Here is a 19643-nt window from a genome sequence, read left to right as displayed (position 1 = left end):
TAAAATCTTTAAAATACTAATAAACTAATTGAAAAAAAAACTCTACTGCTCTCTCAAGAAATTATAGGACTACTTGAAATGTCTAAACTTAAACTACACAACATTTTTTAGTATTCTTTATTCTTATAAACAAAAGGTTGAAGTTATTGTTTCTTCACTTGAATTCAAAGTATGGAACTATCAAATGTTATACCCTTCAAAATGTTAAACAACTACTCTTTTAAAAAATCCATGCTGTATCATGCTTTTGAATTCAGAAGTTATATATTCAAAGGCAACTTTGGAGCACTGTTTGAAAAAGATTTGCTTTTCATATATTGTCTTCACAGCCCATAGTTACAGATTATCTTTTTCACAAAAAAGAGATAAAATTCTTTATAATGTCATTTTCTTTCTTTTCTACTTAAATCTGGAAGCAAACTCAAGCAAAATCTACATTTCTCATACTGTGAATTATATTCTAATAATAGGTTTATATTTTGAGGAAACAAAACAAAGCCCTTTGATTCTATTTCTAAATATTTCTCCTAAAAATTATCATTTGAAAATGTCTCAGACTATGATAAAAATACCAGAGTGAATAGACAAACAGAAGTGGAAAAGAACACAGTGGAAAGAGAATGTGCTAAAAGACAGAGGAAGATTTAAAGCCTGAGATTTATTGATCTTTTATCGTGCCAGTTACTTTTTCTTCTATACTCCTTACATGAAAACTTAAATATTTCCCCTAAACCCTCCATTCCTGAACAGGATTCACTGATATAAACTTAACCCTCAGTCTTCAGTCTAGAATGTGTAACAGACAGAAAGTCCAGAAGTGCTAAATCCTAGCACAGACACTGGCACACCAAAGTTCACTTCCCAACTTCTGATAACATTCCTGGATTTATGGTAGTTAGCCCTTTAAGTATCTTAAGGAAGATTTTTGCCTTTATTAAATTCAAAGCTCACATAATACTGAGTTTCCATTTCCCATAGCTTACATTCCAATTATTTATTCAGTCACTCAAGAAAGCTTATTGAGAACTCACTATATGCAAGGAATTCTGCAAGAATTTAGGAAAAGATATAAACATAAGGAAAACCCAGTTCCTACTATTGGTAGACACTTCATTCCCTATTCAATATCCATTCCCCCTTTTCCTTGCTAACCAACTTCCACTTGGTTTGGAGTACAAAGTGTCCAGTCCCATTAATCTAAGCCAGTTGTTTTTAATACGGATGATGGTGCCCCTAGGGGCCATTTTGAATATGTGGGGGGAGCACTTTTACTTGTCACCATGGTATGGGGATTCTACTGGTAACTAGTTGGCAGAGGCCGGGGACACTAGACATACAGCTATGTGGGGGACAATCTATGTATTAAGAACTCTCCTATATTCCAAATAGCTTTCTAAATGTGAAAAACCTATTACCTTGGCCTTGAACATAACTCTATTGTATATACGAATACACAATTGTTGTTGTGCAGTTTTGATGCAAGTTGACTCTTTCAAGAAACAACTATCTTGTATATCAAGAGAAGACTATGCTGTGTTTTGTGCCGAACTTGACCCAAAATTGGTCATCTTTTCAGTAAAACACAAATGCATATGCTGCCTATGGTACTGGAAACACCATTACTATACCCTTGTATCATCTGCATATGTTGCTGTCACATTCACCATGCAAGAATCTGACTTCTTCACTATGCCTTCTAGTGCAGTCATGCCTTAGAATTCACATTTTGAAATAATTATAAATTACTTTCCTTTAATTGTTCCTTTATATTACAGTTAGGATAATATATTTATTTAAAAATATACATAAGCAGATTGTCTATTATGTTTATTTCAGAATAAAGGAGGCATTACAAATTATTTTTTTAAAAAAAGAGGAATTATGTCTAATAGGATGGGAAAGTACATATTTAAGTGAATTCAACAATTTTCCTCCCACTCTTCCAGCCAACCTTCCAGCCAGAGGAGGCCTCGTGACCCAGTTTTACCCAAACAGACCCAAACAGAAGCACCTGAGAAGAAAGTGGTCATGTTTCTAGAGCTGTATCAGCTATTTATAACCATGATGGCGGGTCCCAGAGAACTGGTCTTGCCATCACTGAGCAGCTGAACCAACACTAGCATCACCAACTTTCCCGTATGTGAGAAAAATAAACTCTTTGTTTTAGCTGCTAAGTCAGATTTTCTGTTCCGTGTATCTGAATACATTTCCAACTTATATACTACTTTTAAGTGCTTCTTGGGGATCCATAATTAAACATATTGTTACACTACTTAACACCACAAGCAAGGCCTATGACTATGCTGTGTTTAGGATCTCATGTATGGTCCACCTAGATTTCCCAAAGTACTTGAAATTCTAAATATCCAACACCAAACTCAGAATCTTCCTTTCCAAACTTGCTCTCCCTTTATTCCCCACCCTAGTCAATAAGTTAGAAATGACTGAGGGGTTTTTTTGGATTCTTCTTTTTCCCTCAGGAAGAACAGGTGAACACTTGGCAAACTCTGCCTGTAATTCTGCCTTCAAATTCTTTCTTGACTAACTTCCCTCCTCTTCACTCCTACCATCACTTCCCTAGCTCACAACCTCATTATCACTCATGTGACACATTTCTGCACACATCTCACTGCCTTAAACAGAGGTCCTTTTCCAACTCATCTGCCATATTGCCACCAGATTTATCTTAAGCACAGATCAAAGGACACCTTGGCTTAAAACATCTGTCCCCACTATTTACTGTTTAGTATTATGGTTATCAATTGTACTATGGTTTGAGATGGTGTCCCCTCCAAAATTCATGTTGAAACTTTTCTTTTTTTGTTGTTCTTGAGACTGAGTCTCACTCTGTTACCCAGGCTGCAGTGCAATGGCACAGTCTCGGCGCACTGCAATCTCTGCCTCATGGGTTCAAGTGATTCCCCTGTCTCAGTCTCCTGAGTAGCTGGGATTACAGGCATGTACCACTGTGCCCAGCTAATTTTTCTATTTTTAGTAGAGACAGGGTTACACCATGTGGGTCAGGCTGGTCTCAAACTCCTGACCTCAGAGGATCTGCCCACCTCAGCCTCCCAAAGTGCTGGGATTAGAGGTGTGAGCCATCATGCCTGGCCCATGTTGAAATTTAATCCCCTGCAACAGTATTAAGAGGTGTGGCCTTTGGGAGGTGATTCATGCGGCTTTGCCCTCATGCATGGGATTAATACCTTTATGAAAAGGCTAGAAGTTGAAGGAAGCACTCTCTTGCTCTCCTGTCCCTTCCATGTGTGAGGATGTAGCATTCATCCCCTCCAAAGGATGCAGTCACAGGGTTGCCATCCTGGAGGCTGAAAGCAGCCCTCATCAGACACCTAATGCTGGTGCCTTGATCTTAAACTTCCCAGACTCCAGAACTGTGAGAAAACAAATTTCTGTTCTTTTTAAATTATCCAGTCTCAGGTATTTTGTTACAGCAGCACAAACAAACTAATACTTTTCTAGTCTTCACAATAATTCTTTGTTGTTTCCCTACCTTTATATCGTATCCCCACCAGGCTGTTTAACAGTCTGTGAAGTTACAGACATTCTTTATACTGGTCTGATTTTGCTCATACTGTTCCCTTTGTTGAAAGTTCCCTTTAATCCTTTCTCCATTTGGAGAAATCACAATCATGATGCAAGATCCAGCTCACTAGTCTCCAACTACCAGGCAGAACTATTTCCCGCCTTTCCAATTGCACATTGTATGCTACCATTTTTGTGTCTGTCACCCTGCTAGACTACATCACTTAATGGCAATAATATTTTACTTTTATAAAATTCACCAAGCATGTTCTCTACAACGAATGTGTTTGTCTTTGCATATTAAACAAATAGCACAATATCTATTAATATTTATAGAATAAATGAATAAATTCATCAAACAAGTAGTTATATTTCACAATAGAATTATACAGCTCTGATTCATCATTTTAACAATCACTTTTTCTGCACCAGACATTTATTTGCTCCTTTAAACTACAGTCTATCCAGAAGTTTCTTTTATAAAGGGAGTAAACAGACCTGGGACCTGGTCCTGGCTGTTCCTCTTTAGACGCTTGACCTTGAACAATGTACTTGAAATCTCTCTTTATATTTAAAAATGGGGTTGCATTTCTGCTGTAACATTCTATTATGGATTTTCTTAAATAATTAATATCAATTACACTTTTCTTTACACTCCATGTTAGCACTTAACTAAATCGCCTTATACCAAACTCTTAACTGTTTCATAGTTAAAAATCACCACTTGATCTACTGTTTTGCTGTCTCCTGCAACCAGCCAGCTGAAATTGAACTCACACAGATCAATAAGGGTGTCCTTTGTCCCTAACTCCAATGAAAACATTTCCATTTTGATCATATCTGACAAGTAAAACATTTTATATTGTTGACTGCCTCTCCTTCCAAATACTCTTTTTCCTCTCGCCCTGCTCTGCTTCTCACTCTCTTTTGTAGGGTCACTTTCCCCATCTGTCCTTTAAGTTTTAGTAATTCCTAAGGCTTTCTCCTTGATCTTCTTGTCCTACTACATACTTTAACTGGCAAAGTCATTCACACCAAGGCACCATCTATCATTTGAACTCATCTATAAGTGAATGAGCTCTCTCAAGTTGGACATCCCACAGACACCCCAAACTCAATACGTCCACACCCCTGTCATGAGTTTTCCTCCAGAGTCTGCTCTTCTCCCAGACTCTCCCTTTTGGTGCATGGCACTTCCACCACCCCATCATCTGGGACCATTTTGGACACCTCACTCTCTTTACAACTCTATAGTCAGTTAATCAGTAAGTGCTCTTAAATTTAACTCCTAAGTAGCCCCCAAACCCATCCCTTCCCATGGGCCTTCCTCTCCACCTTTGTTTCAGTCATCTTGCTTCAACCTGAACTACCACAATAATCTCCTAACTGATCTCCCTGCCTCCAGCCTCCTCTTCTCATATGTTCTCTTTGTTACAACAGTTATCTCTCTTCAAAAGAAATTCATTTTTTTCCTCCTTTGTTCAAACGCCACAGCATTCAAGATATACCCTACTCATACCTCTACTTATACCTCTGATAACACTCTACTGCATTTTCCTCCTTAAATGTCTCTGTCTCCCACTAAACTGTGAACTCATTGTGGGTAGAGAATGTGTAGAATCCATGTTTGAACTCCTGGGATTTAGTATGGAACCGACAGTTAGTAGGTACTCATGCCTACTAAAAATGTGGTAGTAAGTGAACATAGGTAGGCAATATAGGAGGTGATACCTGAATTAGTTTTGAAAGGCTCTAGCACAGCCATCAGGCATATGATTAGGGAGGAGAAGTGGATGTACATTCTACACTGAAGAATAGTTCCCTCTTTATAACCCAAAGAACAGTACTGAATACATCTCACATGCTTTGTAAATAGGTACTGTCTTGAGCTGAATCTTTCTGTGTAAACAAATGGTTGCAAAATACAGAACCATTTCTTCTTATAGTCATTCATGTCCTCCTGGGCACCTAACATACTACCTTGCAAAGTAAGCATCCAGACTGTACTTTTTGATATGAGTTTTCCAGTATCTATTTTTCACATGATGAGGGATAGGAGGGCAATACAGAAAGAAAGGAAGAGACCAGACATAAGCCTTTGCTCCCACTGCACCCTCAATTCTATCTGCTTAAAAAGTCATGGGGTTTGCAATCCTTAGAAAGTCCCACCTAGAAACAGCTGCTGAAACCTAAATAAAGTCTATAGATTATACCAATGGCAATTTCCTGGTTTTGACATTCTACTAGAGTTGTAGAGATGTTCCATTGGGGAAGCTAGGTAAAGATCACAATAGAATCTCTCTGTATTATTTCTGCACTTCCATAGTTATTATTTAAAAAAGAAAAAGGAAGTCCTACCTACTTGATTTTTTAAAAGTTTAAACATTTATATATATATATATGTGTGTGTGTGTGTGTGTGTGTATACATATGTGTGTGTGTGTGTGTATATATATATAATGACACTCATTTATATTTCTGGAAATAACCACAGAGTAGTGTACCAGAACTGTGTCTACTTTTATTAGAATCAGACTGCAGGATATGTAAAAAGGACCATTCCAAACTCACCTCTCCTACCATACTGGACTAGAATTCACCTGTGTCCAATAGTTTTGCCATTACTTTTCCTAAGAGCCATGATAAGGAAGCTTTATTTTAAATGTCTCTGCTACTGAACATGACATCCTGAATAAAGTATGGGCATTAGAGAAACATGGGAGAAGGAGTACCGAAGAAAGAAAATTGAATTCAACAGTTGTGCAGAGGCAGCTCATGACAGTCCTCCTTCTTGTCTCACTGGTTCTTGGAGTTACTACAGTGATAGAAGTTTAGTGAGATGATGGGAGCAGGGCAAATGGTATAATGATTCTTTCCTAAAGGGAATCCCAGGAGCTCTGGATGAGAAAGTGTGGAGGTGATAACCCGCTGAGAGAAGTCCACCAGTAGACCCCTCTCCTCCCACTGGCCACACTCTCAGACATCATATGGCCATTTCTCTGCTATCCCTCCTCATCCTGGCAACGTGGGCTAACTCATTTTGTGTCCCCGACATCTTACTATTTACATGTGAGGTTTTAGTTTGCCTTCTTAGAAAATTAATCAAGCTCACTTTACTATTCTTTTCTCCACCTTTCTTTTATCCCTTTCAAGTTGCCTGAATGTATAAAACAACAAAGCCTAAATTCTTACTGTTCAAAAGGAGGCATCTTTGCCATACAGCTAGCTGAATGTAACTTGCTTTTGACCTACATCACGATGGGACTGAGACGAACAAATATGAAGCTCCCTTCATGCTGCTTAAGAAACAATGGTGAAACCCCATCTCTATCCACCCACCACAAAAATGCAAAAATTAGGCAGGCATGGTGGCACGTGCCTGTAGTCCCCACTCTTCTGGAGGCTGAGGCGTGAGAATCGTTTGAGCCCAGGAGGTGAAGGCTGCACAGAGTCAAGATCACGTCACTGCATTCCAGCATGGGCAACAGAGCCAGATCCTGTCTAAAAAAAACAAACAAACAAAAAAAAAAAACAAAAAAAAAATTCCAATAAACAGAACCAACTACGAACTCTAGACAAATTTTGTATTCATGGCTTGCAAAATCTATACTGAAATCCAAAGAGGTTATGAAACAGCTCTTGCTCCTTTTGTTAGCTGAGGATGCTAGGCTGACCATGAGGGTGGCTGCCCTGGAGAACAGGGGTCTATGATCTGTGATTCTGTCACACATGCACACACCCACAATCAGCAGTTATAACTAAGCACATGCAATCAATAAAAGTACAGATAAATCATGAAAAACGCACTTAGGAGCCAAACACAGAGTGGGTAGCCCTAGGAATGAGTGATTCTGAGATCCTACGATCTGAGAGAACTGAAAAATGGGAAGAAAGGAAATGGGATTCTAACCTCATAAAGTGCTAGTTTCCCAAGACTTGGATACCCCCAACATAAGAGTAATAGGAAGTACTTTATTTCTCCCAATAAAACCAGTGAAGCATTTGTCTTCGATCTGGCAACATTAAAAAGCTATTACAAGGCACAGCAGCCTTTCCAGAGACAGGGGAGAGAATATAGGCCTCCTTGAATCAGATGAAGTGCAGAAGTCTTTCAGAGATTCTGCTGCAGAAAACTATAAAGTTGGAGATATATAGATTCAATTACCATTCAAGCAATAATGGGTTGCAGTAAGCTGACTGTACTCATGTGTTTTAATTGCTAAACAGTATGTTTTCCCCATGTTATCTTCCCCTAAACTCGTTAATAACAAGTTCTGGGGAACAGTCTGGTAGAGATACTAGTAATTTCCTTTGGATCATGCCTTTCAGTTTTCCTAACTTTAGCCAGGCTTCCCCATCCCATAAACACTAAAGCAGAAAGCCCCTCAATGAATCTTGCTGCAAATACAGTTCTTGTTACAGCCCAAGCCAGAAGGCTTGTTCAGCAAGTCACTTACTGCAAAATTTGCTATTAAACCTGTCAAACAGGCATATATGAAAATACTGCTTCACTAAACAGCTGTTAAGTTTCATGAGCTTAGAAAGAAAACACCGTCTAGCTACACACTGTTAACAAAAATTCACCATTCCGTTTTAAAATCTGATATGCTGGTACAATTTTCCCTAAATCCTAACATTTGCTCTCTGCTATGAAATGGCTGCCACACAGAACCATTCGCAAACACTGACTGAGAACACAAACTTATTTGCAACAGTGTGTGCTCTCCCCTGCAATAGGAACACAGAGCATCTGTTGCTTCAGGCTCTTGCACAGGAAAAAGAGCAGCTCTCCATAGTGTCAAGGGGAAATTAATGCGCCAATTCCTCTCTGTCCCAATGGTCAGACATTAATCAAAGGTTGCAAAAAAAAAAAAAGCTGTTAAGCCAAATAGATTAGCCATAATGGAGCTAAAACAATTATTCAAAGTGCTTAATCAGTCAATGTAAAATAAAACTATTGTAGCACTACATCAGGGCACAGCCAGGAAAATTATACTGAGGAGAAAGAACATTCATAAAACAAGTTTTCTAGGAAGTGGCAGAAGCAAGATGATACAGCAGGTGTTTCACAGCAGGAAATTAAAAAGGTAACTTTAAAAAAGGGAATTAGGAAGACACTTGGAGAGAGACGAATTTGGAGTCTGGAATAAAAAGACCATGGTGGAAACTACATCCCAGGCTGGAGGTGAGAAGGGAGGAAAGAACTAGTATAAAGAAATATGGGGCTGCTCACGGTGGCTCACACCTGTAATCCCAGGACTCTGGGAGGCTGAGGTGGGTGGATCACCTGAGGTTAGGAGTTCGAGACCAGCCCGGCCAACATGTGAAACCCTGTCTCTACTAAAAATACCAAAAATTAGCCGGGCGTGGTGGCGCGTGCCTGTAATCCCAGCTACTTGGGAAGCTGAGGCAGGACAATCACTTGAACCCGGGAAGCATCGGCAGAAGTAAGCTGAGATCACATCACTGCACTCCAGCCTGGGCAACAGTGAGAGTCCGTCTCAAAAAAAAAAAAAAAAAAAAAAAAGCATAGGTAACCAGCTGAAAGGGATTTTTCTTCACCAGCAACTTCTATATCCAAAGACTAATTGTTGAAAAGAGAATCATATTTATCAGGAGAGTCAGTGTATAATTTAAAGGATGATGAGGATGGACTTAAAAAACAAAAGATACTTGGAGCCCAGGTGCCCACTGCCAAAGTGAAAGAGGAAAGGAGAACTGGTTTCCTCTAGGGAGTGCCAAAAACGGCTTGGGAGGAGGACAGAGGGGAATCAAAGGTACCACAGCTTATCTTGATTTTTGTGATTTATTTCCCGAGGTCTCACTGGAAAGACAAAAAGCCCATCTTCAGGTCACTCCAGTCGCTGTTACGGGAAATGAGGTGAGGAAACACTAAGCTGGGAATAGTCAGCCCATAATTGCCTTGAGGTCTACTAAATCTGTGAAGGACCGTCCTACTTCCTAAATGTAGTGCGTTTGATTTCCCTCCAGAGAACGCAGGAAATTGTCCCCTTTGAAACAGATGAGAAGCTTTGGATAACATCAGATTCTATTGGAAAGCCCTCGGGTAATGAGTCGGCAGCTCACAGACTGAACAACAGTGTCTGATACATTTAGTAGCGGATGAGGGGAAGTTTGTTGTGACAGCTGTGCAGGAAAAAAAAAATCTGAAGGTTAGGTGGATTTGCAACATAAGAAGGTGATTTCAGTTTGGAAAGAGCACAGTCTTCTTAGGAGCGGAGAGTACACAGAAAAATAAACCAAAGGATACACAGAGCGAGAGAAAGCAAAGTGTACCCAGCTTGCCTTGGAGTTTTCTGCATTGCTTCCCTGCACCAGAAATGCCTGCTGGCCAGTCAGAACGCCCCCTAAAGTCTGTTACACCATTTGCTTTCACGGCAGTTAGGGCCCAGCCAAGAGTGGGAATACTGTACTATTTGTAGGATACACAGCTCCAGAGTAAACCTGAGTTATACTTGAAGATGATTTTATTCTCCACTTAGCATTCAGCTCTCTCTCCTCTCCACTTGGTTACTAATGCATTCTTTTCTCACCGGTCCCCACAGGCAGGGCATGAGGACAGATGATGGCTGCTGCCTGCCCCTGACACACGCACAGGGCCACACTGCTGTTCTGTTCCACACCGCCCTACAGAGGCTGTATTTGATTCCCATCTTCCCTCTGCCTCCAGCGGTTGCTCAGAGGACCAGCCACTTCCACTGATGAAGTGTCACAGAAGCACACGAAAGACATAAACACAGCCCAAGCCAGCATCAGAAGAAAAAGGCCCTAACGAACTAGAAGCAGGAAATAAACACTGAGTGACAGATATGACAACTAAAAGCCCTCCAAAAGTCACCTCTGTGTAATGTGCCACGGAAGTCACACTCGCCACTTGATGGAGGTAGGAGGGGAGGAAAAAAGAAAGGAAAGATGAAAACCAATATTGACCTTTCCCCTAGCAAGCACTGGGCTAAGGACTTTAATATATCTCATCTGATGTAATCCTCAAAAGCAACCGGTAAAGATGTCATTTCTTCCAAAAGAGAGATTCAGAGAATTTAAGTGATTTGCTCATTGTCATACAGTAGTAAGAGACAATTTCCCCCACTTCTTTGAAGAGGTAACTCTTATTCACCTTTTGGGAAGCCTTGCCTGACCCTCATGGTTTGGACTGGGAGGGCCTCCTACAGGTTCTCATATTACTGTTCAGGTCTTTCTCCATCTTACACAACACTCTGCATTAGAATTGCCTGTTTATTTCTCAGCCTCCATCTCTAGACCAAAAGTTCATTGAAGGCAGAGGCAATCCCTTACTTCAGTATCTCCAGGGCTAAATGCATTGCCTGGCCTGTGTGTACTTGATGAATGGGGGGCCCCAACTGAGAATCCACTGTTCCATGCTGTCTCTGGAATTTTAATTTAACCAAGTGCTTAGCAAAATGGAAAAGAGTGGGTAAGAAGACTTTCAGGATCCTACTGGATAGTCTCCATGGTACTATTATACTACTACTATGTGGAACATGGGTTTGGACCTGTGAAATAGGATGTTTAAATGCAAGTAACTATACAGCATCATGGTATTAACTATTCCCTGGTTGAAAATAAATAAGGCTGAAATGTTTATGTTTGACTATAGGGTTGTTTTTTTTTCCCCAGGCTCTTCTCTGTTAAATAATAAGAAGCAGTAGTAAGCCCTGCTTTCACCTTTAGAGTCCCACAGACACCAATTATTCACACTCAATGTCACAACTTCAAAATGTTTAAGATGCTCTGAACTTTGGTGGGTTCTTTCTTTTAGAGATGGGAATGAAAAGAGAGCCAAATCGCCTTGGCCCATGTGTTTGAAAGTCATTATAGCTTCTCCACCATAGAACCCTGCAATCCTGCTCCAGCAGTCTTGTTCCAATGTGTGTTTCCAAACTAGAAAATACATGACTTGACCACCAGGAATGCTTGTACCAAGTCCAAGTCCAGAGCAGAGTGGCTCTGTCTGGGCTATCGCCCCTAATGCTCTGTCAATTAGCAAAGTCTAATCAACCCAGAAAACCAGCAAAAAGAGGTCACCCAAACAACTAAGTCCAGACTGCAATAAATCTGCTTCTAGTTACTGTTCTTTCTTGTTCCAGACAATTTAGGTATAGATTTTAACAAAGGCACGTGCAAAGGCTGGTTTTACTGAATTTCACAACCAGTTGGGGAAGCCAATTGTGGACTTGAAAAAAGTAGCCTCTAGCAACTAACTAGAACCAAAGCTGGTGGTTTCATGCTATATTTTGGGGCTATCAGTAAGCACTGTGAAGAGTCTCTTTTTAGTCCCCTGTCTGAATTGGCTACTTCCTAAAGTATACAAGAAAAATAGTTGTCCAAGTGCCATTGGGATAGGGGAAATTTTAATAGGCCTGAACGTTGATCAGTAACAGTCTTGTAATTTTTCACTTTAGTCTTGGGTTTTTCATATTTGGCCCAAATTTTTTTAATCACTATTTTAGCAGCTGTATTGAAATATAATTAACATATAACAGACCGTGCATATTTAAAATATATAATTTGATAAGTTTTGACATATGTTTACATCCGTAAGACCATTATCACAGTTAAAATAATGAACATATGTTCCTTAACTGAATGAATATATGTTAAGATAATGAACATATGGTAAGGAACACTCCCAGAAGGTTCTTCATGCCCCTTGGTATTCATTTCCTCCTACCCTTCTACCACTGGCACAAGGAAACCACTGATCTGCTTTCTGTTATTATACATTAGTTTGCATGTTCTAGAATTTGATACAAATGGAATCATTTAGCATGTTTGCATCTTATATCCGGCTTCTATCATCCAGCATATTTATTTTGGAATTCACTCATGTGGTAACATTCATTAATAGTTCATTCTTTTTTATTGCAGAATAACATAGATATAACACAGTTCATTTATCCAATCACTTATTGATGGAGATTTGGGTTGCTTCCAGTTTGGGGCTATAACAGATTAAACTCCTATAAACATTTATTTGTACTTTTTGTATGGGCATATGCTTTCATTTCTAGTAATAGAATGGCTGGACCATGTAAGTATATGTTTAACTTTTTAAAACTGCCAAGCTGTTTTTCAAAGTGGTTGTACTGGTTTACATTCCCACCAAAAGTGTATGAGAGTTCTAGTTCCTCTATATGTTCACAACACTTGATATGGTCAGTCTTTTTCTATTCCTAATAGGTGTGTATTAGTGTCTCATTGTGGTTCTACTTTACATTTCTCTAATGACTAATAATATTGAGTATATTTTCATGTGCTTATTTGCTAGTCACATATCTTTTTTGGTGGAGTATCTGTTCAAATCTTTTGTCCTTTTTTATTACGTTACTTTCTTATTATTTATATCTTAGAGTTTTTTATATATTCTGGATATAAGTAGTCCCATATCAGCTCTACTTTTTGCAAATGTGTGTGTGCGTGTGTGTGCATATATATATATATATATATATATTCTCCCTGTCTGTGGCTTGTCCTTTCATTCCCTTAACAGTATCTTTTGAAGAACAGAAATGTTTCATTTTGGAGAAGTCCAGTTTGTCAATTCTAAAATGTATTATAAAACAGAATTAATCAAGACAGTATGATATTAGAGCAAAGATAGACAAATAGTTCAGTGGAACGAAACAGAGACTCCAGAAATCAACCCATATTCATATGGACAGCTATTTCTTGAGAAAGGTATAAAGGCAATTCAGTGAAAAAGGAGCTTCTTTGCAGCAAACCGCACTAATACAATTGAATATCCATATGGGAAAAAACACTTTCATCCATGAATTATGAGCTCAGTTATGTAACCCCCAAATTCATATGTTAAAGTCCTGACTTCCAGTACCTCAGAATATGACTGCATTTGGAAATAGTCTTTAAGAAGTAATTAAGTTAAAATGAGTTCATTTGGGTAGGTCCTAACCCAATATGGCTGGTTACTTTATAAGAAGAGGAAAGTTGGACAGGGACAGGCAGAGAGGAGAGACTACACGAAGACACAGGGAGAAGAAGGCCATCTATAAGGCAAGGAAAGAGACCTCAAAAGAAACCAACCCTGCTGACACCTAGATCTCAGACTTCCAGCCTCAAGAATTGTGAAAAAATATATTTCTATTTTTTAAGCCACTTAGTCTGTGGTGCTTTGTGGCAGTCCTAGCAAACTAATACACCACACTTCTTACCATAAACAAAAATGGACTAAAAAATTGATCATACACCTAAATTTAAAACTCTAAATCATCAAAACTTCTAGAAGAAAACCTTTGTGACCTTGGGATATACAAAGATTTCTTAGATACAACACTAAAAGTATGGTTCATTGAGGGAAAAATTAATAAATTGAACTGAAAGCACTTATAAAGCCTTTTTTCTCCCCCGTGAAACAATCTCAGATGCCCAGATATAAAACAGACATAAGCAGAGCTTCTTGGGAAGGGGGGCAGAGAGCATGGATACTATTTCCTTAGTCCCTCCATCACCGTCCTCTGTAGCCCCTAAGATATCTCTACAGAATTTGCCACCCCAAAGAATGAAATGTGGAAGTCATTGAAGTTTATTAACATAATGTTTGGATCTGCCCAAAATAGTAACCACTAACTGTTATTGAGAGGCTACTATGTGTTACATAATATGATAGATGCTTTCTTATATTATTTTCTCTTTCAATCCCATGAGGTAGGTATTATTTATGTTCACACAGGAAGACATTAAGGCTCTCACAGGTGGTCCATATCACAACTGCAATCTGGACCCAGTTTTGACTTCCAAATCCATGCTCTTTAGACTTCCAGTGTTCAGGGACACCTCATACACAGTGCCTTAATTCAAACATAAAAGATAAGAACATGAACTTTCTGTGTACATAAACCACTTGTACAAAATAATTGCCTATTCTTAAAAAATGAAACTTTTATTTCTCTAGGAAACTAAGCTCCAGCTAAAAATAATATGTAATGACCATCCAGGATATACTTCCTATAAAGCCACAGCGGCACGTGCTGGTATAATAGCATAGCTGTTGAGCAAATATTCTTGACAAGCCCCCAATGCCAGACACACATACTCCTTCCCTGCTATAGAGCAAGTGGCTCACAGAGATCTGTGGCTGATGAATTCTATTAAAGGCCAAAGCAAGCTAGTTACATTTGCTACGTTCAGAAGGGAGACAGAATGGCAAAATGGTTAGGAAGGTCACACAAATAGTAAAGAGACTGAGCCCTGATTAGACCCAAGGTTTGATGCTGTTAGCAGAGGTAACAGTTATAATACTATCTCAACTTTATAAAGTCCTAAGGACTTAATACCACATTGTCTCATTTAATTCCCACAACAATCCTGTGAACCAGGCATTATGAATGAAGCATTAAAAGATGAGAAAGAGCCTTAGAGATGATAAGTGATGTGCTCAAGGTCACACAGAAAATGAGGGACAGAACCCTGATTGGTACCCAGATCTGTGACTGCAGAGCCAGTTCTTTGAACTACCACTATAGTCTACCTCTCTCAGGCAGAGGAATAACAAAGAAAACAGGCAAGCTCTTCATCCTCCCCCTTAAATCCCCTACTCCCATTCCTGAGAGTAGGGCAATCAATCTACCAGTCACCTTGTAGACCTTACAGAGGAGGCTCCCCATTAGAGAAATCACTCCAGGACCACTGGGAGAGGAAAACTAAGGGTGCTTAGAGCATAGGTGCAGAAAGCCCTGCTCTTGAAGGCAGCAAAGTCATATCTGCAAGACAGCTTCTCTGTCTGGCAGTTTATCTGCATCTGATGGTCATCACAGAGTTCAGGCTAGCTCGTGTGTATCAGGAGCTGATGTGCAGCTTTCTTCCCACGAGCCAAAAGCCTAACAAGCACAGCCTTCTGTGCTCAAAACTACCTTGGATCAGGAAGGCCTTAGAAGGAACAAGAAAATGCTTGTCACCCACCACTTCCACACTTTGACAATATTGCATTAAAGATTTAGAAGGAAGGTTTTTACCTGAAAGTCATTAACAGCTGCTTATTCCCTATGAAGTTTCAGGCAAAATGCTCAGCCACACCACAGTTTAATCAACACACATCCTAACTGAGACTTTTACAGCTTTAAAGCTGTAAAATCTAGAAGGTTTTGCCTCTCTCCGACATAATTACAAGTTCCATATTTTTGCCTAAGGCTAAAATGTAAATCATTTCCTGGTACACCACAACTTCCCAGCACTGACTGTATAAGGCAAGGCTCCATAGAATTTGAAATTAAAAACATCATTTTCCTAAATGTGTGTGTCATTATGATGTTTACCAATGTATTTTTGCTGGTTTTTAAGTCCCAGTTCCTATGTATTTCAGTTGAAGGCTGCTGGCATTGTGATATAAGCTAGGCAATGTAGCCTAAAACTTGCCACAGTTTTTCTTCTCCTTGGGTTCTCTTATGAGTTCCTTTATAGGGCTCCAGAGTACTGGTTATAATGCCTTATAATCACCAGGGTCTAAATTCATCTCTGTTCCTTAAAATCCTCCTTAAGCCCTTTAGAAATACTGCTCCTTCTCATTAGCCCTTAAAACATCAACATTAGCCCTTGAAACATCACCACTGAGCCCACTCCTACTTAAGCACAGAGGAGAAAACATGGGCTATGAAGTCTGACAGACCTGGCTAAAAATCCTGACTCTTCCACTTAGAATCTTGCATACAGTTCTTTACCTCTCTGAACCTGCGTTTCCTCCTCCATAAAGTGGAAATGATAATACCAGACTTACAAGGTTCCTGTGATATGGGTTTCTAATGGCCACTGGGCATATAGTAAGCATTCAGTAAATATTAGTCCCCTTCACTTTCCCTGCCTTTCTTACCCATACAGCTCCGAATTTTACCCTTGACAATATGCCCCAGAGCCATAAGAATCACAAGGAGAGCTTGTAATCACAGCTCTGGGAATCATGAGAAATGGAACAGCCTTTCTGAGCTATGCTATGTTGAATATCTTCATAGGCTCAGTCCAATAAAACCACGAGGGACCCACATGGCTAGGGCTGAGGTCTGAAAGCAGGGAAACTTGAGTTCCAACTGCAGTATAGTCCTAGGTATACTAGGACTAGCTGTGTGACTTGGACCAAATTACTTAACCTCTCTAAATTGCAGTTCCCCTCTATGTAACTGGGGGAATAATAACAATTCCTACTTTGCAGGGTTATGAGGAGTATTAACTGAGAAAATATATACAGAGAGCCTAATATAGTAGCTGGCATGATGCAAATACTCAGTGGTAGTGATCATTTGCTATTACTAGCAGTGACAGGGAGCATGCCCTTGCCATACTAGCTGAGGACCTGGTTCCTAGTCAGCATTCCACTCCCTTACTCACTGCATGACTTTGGACAAGTCGCTTAAATGTTCTGCACCTCAGTCTCCTCATCTATAAAACAGAAATGTTAAGAGAATCTCAACATTCTTCACGGTGTTGTTGGGAGTATCAAATAAAATAATGGCATAAAAGCACTCTGTGAAAGATACAGCATAGAAATTTTAGAGGGTATTATTATAATACAGATGTAATGGAAATGCTAATGGATGCTAATCATAAGGTCCTTAAGTTCACCAAAAAATAAGTTGGTCTGAGTAGGGCTTAACTGAGTACAAAAAATATATAACAATCATCCCAGAAGCATCCATTAGCCAGAAAATCACACTTCAAAGAAGGGTTTTAATGCTTCATACATATTTATGTGGTCTATTTCTGATTTTGGAATTCAACAGCCCATTTTCCTAATAATAAAATCTCTTCTCTCACTGGAGGTTTGGGGGAAAGGGAAAGAAGGAAACAAGAGAACAAGTTGAGCCTCCTGAAAGCAGACGAAAGGTAGGGCAGGGATGGAGCAAGGTGAGCAGGTGAACAAGCCCATCCTACAGAACCCCTTGGGCAGCAAGCACAGTTACTGGCAAGGTCCCAGGAGACGAGACAGGTGGCATATTCTTTCCCTCACCAAAAGACAAGGGAGCAAGAAGATGAGGACTCCGTAGGAGGCGTCTGAGTTCCAAGTTCTCCATAGACAATATTACTCGAACTTTGTCCTTTTCCAGGGTTTACCTTTGATGGAAAAAACAGGAGTAGGAGTTCACTTCTATCCCCATCATGAAGCTGATCAGCTTATCAGTAGGTATGTATGAAGCATGTATTATATGGAGATATAAAGAGTGAGACTTGGCTCCACCTTCAAGAAATTGGCTCACAATCTGGAGGCAATAAGAAGACTGGTGAAGGACTTTTGGCATAAAAAGACTGGGAGAGAAGATGAGATGAATTAAGTGAAAGACAATTTAATTCAACCACCTAAGATAAATTAAAAACACAAAAAAAGAAAAAAGAAAAAAAGAAGAAGAAGAAGAACTAAAGAAAAATCAATAGGGCTACTTGAGATGCCTAGCTTATCAAAATTCAGTAACAGACTAATGGTTGGACTTCTTAACATGGCAGCAGGCAGCAAGCTATTATGTACGATAGGGCCTCTCCCCATGTCCCATTATAAAAAATCATGCATGCATACATACACGCACACATGCACACACCTTCATTGACTGGCAAAGTATAGAAAGCCAAAGATCAGAATTACTATGAGTGTAAAAATTCCGTTTAATGTATCATCAGGAATGGGTTGGCAGGTGCAGTTTTAGACCATACATCACATATTTTATTTTTACAACCACATAAAATGGATGATCCCATCCATTCTGGTCTCAAAAAATATAAGAAAAGATGTTGATTACCCATAGAGTCTACACCGTGTTTCAGAAGACAGGGGCTACATTGGTGAGAAATATAGTGAGCAGCAACCAGTCTTAGGGGAACTTTCTTTACTGTAGTCATGGACTCCTACATAAACCAGTTTTCCCATTCCATGAGCTCTACTTATTCTACTTTTGCTAAAAGACCTCAGATCTCCTAACTTAGCAAAATAATCAGCGTGAGTAGAAGCACAGTTATTTAGAAAAAGCTATATAAATAGGAACAAAGAGCTCATATTCTGGAAGGGCATGTGAAAGAGTATTAATTAATGTTTTACACTATTTAAACAACTTCAAATTACATGCAACCTTATAGTTTAAAAAATGCAAGAGTTGTATTAATTCACCTAAATCCATGACAGATGAATGCCTGTTAGACATTAAAAAAAAAATCAAATTAAAATTTTAGTTTAAATCTGAGCAAAACATGTGAAGCAAAAAATAATTCACCTATTATTTTTGTTAATAAAGACAAAGTCTGGATAAATCTCATACAATTCAAGAATGAAAAAGTAGAAAAAGAGTCAACAATGGGATTATGGAAAAAAAGATACTTCAACAACAGAGAAAATAGATAACACTCTAAAACCTCAAAGAAAGAGAAACTTCTCAAAAGAGTTTTCTCAGTGAAAATTTAAACCAGTTTTGCTGTCTTCATAAATATGTAAAAGGTCATCATCTCTATGAAACAAGGTCAGAACACAATAAATAGAGAACAAGCTGAAAATAAATTGTCTAAAATATGAAAATACAAGGAAACCCAAAACACGATTGAGAGTTTAAAAGCATATTAACAACAATGAAGAACAGAATGAAACTGAAGAAAATATAATTTGTGACAGAGCATTCAGGTTACCTAGAAAGTAAAGAGAATCAACTTGGCATCAGGCTTTTTATCAGGAACGGTTAATGCTGAAAGACAAAGAAGCAATGCCTTCAAATTAGTAATAAGAGATTATTATTGTTATTATTACTATTATTATTGAGACGGAGACTTGCTCTGTTGCCCATGCTGGAGCGCAGTGGCATGATTTCGGCTCACTGCAACCTCTGCCTCACAGGTTCAAGTGATTCTTGTGCCTCGGCCTCCCGAGTAGCTTGGATTACAGGCAAGTGCCATGACGCCCAGCTAAATATTTTTGTATTTCTAGTAGAGACGGGGTTTCACCATGGTGGCCAGTCTGGTCTCAAACTCCTGACCTCAAGTGATCTGCCCACCACGGCCTCCCAAAGTGCTAGGATTACAGCCATGAGTCACCACGCTCAGCTGGAAATTATTTTAAATCTAGAATTCTGTACCTACCAAAA

The 19643-nt window shown here is 39.2% G+C and overlaps 1 protein-coding gene across 17 annotated transcripts in view; it reads right to left on the bottom strand.

Annotated features, from left to right (window-relative positions):
* Positions 1 to 19643, bottom strand: part of CPQ (carboxypeptidase Q) — a 491970-nt gene that overhangs the window by 363360 nt on the left and 108967 nt on the right. For 7 of the 17 annotated variants that reach the window (XM_073999146.1, XM_065519460.1, XM_073999155.1 and 4 more), the window contains one exon: positions 6923 to 7044. The exons of the other annotated variants lie outside the window; for them this stretch is intronic. In XM_073999146.1, the coding sequence (XP_073855247.1) occupies positions 6923 to 7022 (100 nt within the window). In that variant the 5' untranslated portion in view covers positions 7023 to 7044. The remainder of the gene's footprint in view (positions 1 to 6922; positions 7045 to 19643) is intronic. 17 annotated transcript variants of the gene reach the window in all.

This window comes from Macaca fascicularis, chromosome 8, assembly GCF_037993035.2.
Source record: "Macaca fascicularis isolate 582-1 chromosome 8, T2T-MFA8v1.1".
Classification (NCBI taxonomy): Eukaryota; Metazoa; Chordata; class Mammalia; order Primates; family Cercopithecidae; genus Macaca; species Macaca fascicularis.
The sequence above is the reverse complement of the archived record's forward strand: the minus strand, read 5'-3'. Positions and strand labels throughout refer to the sequence as shown.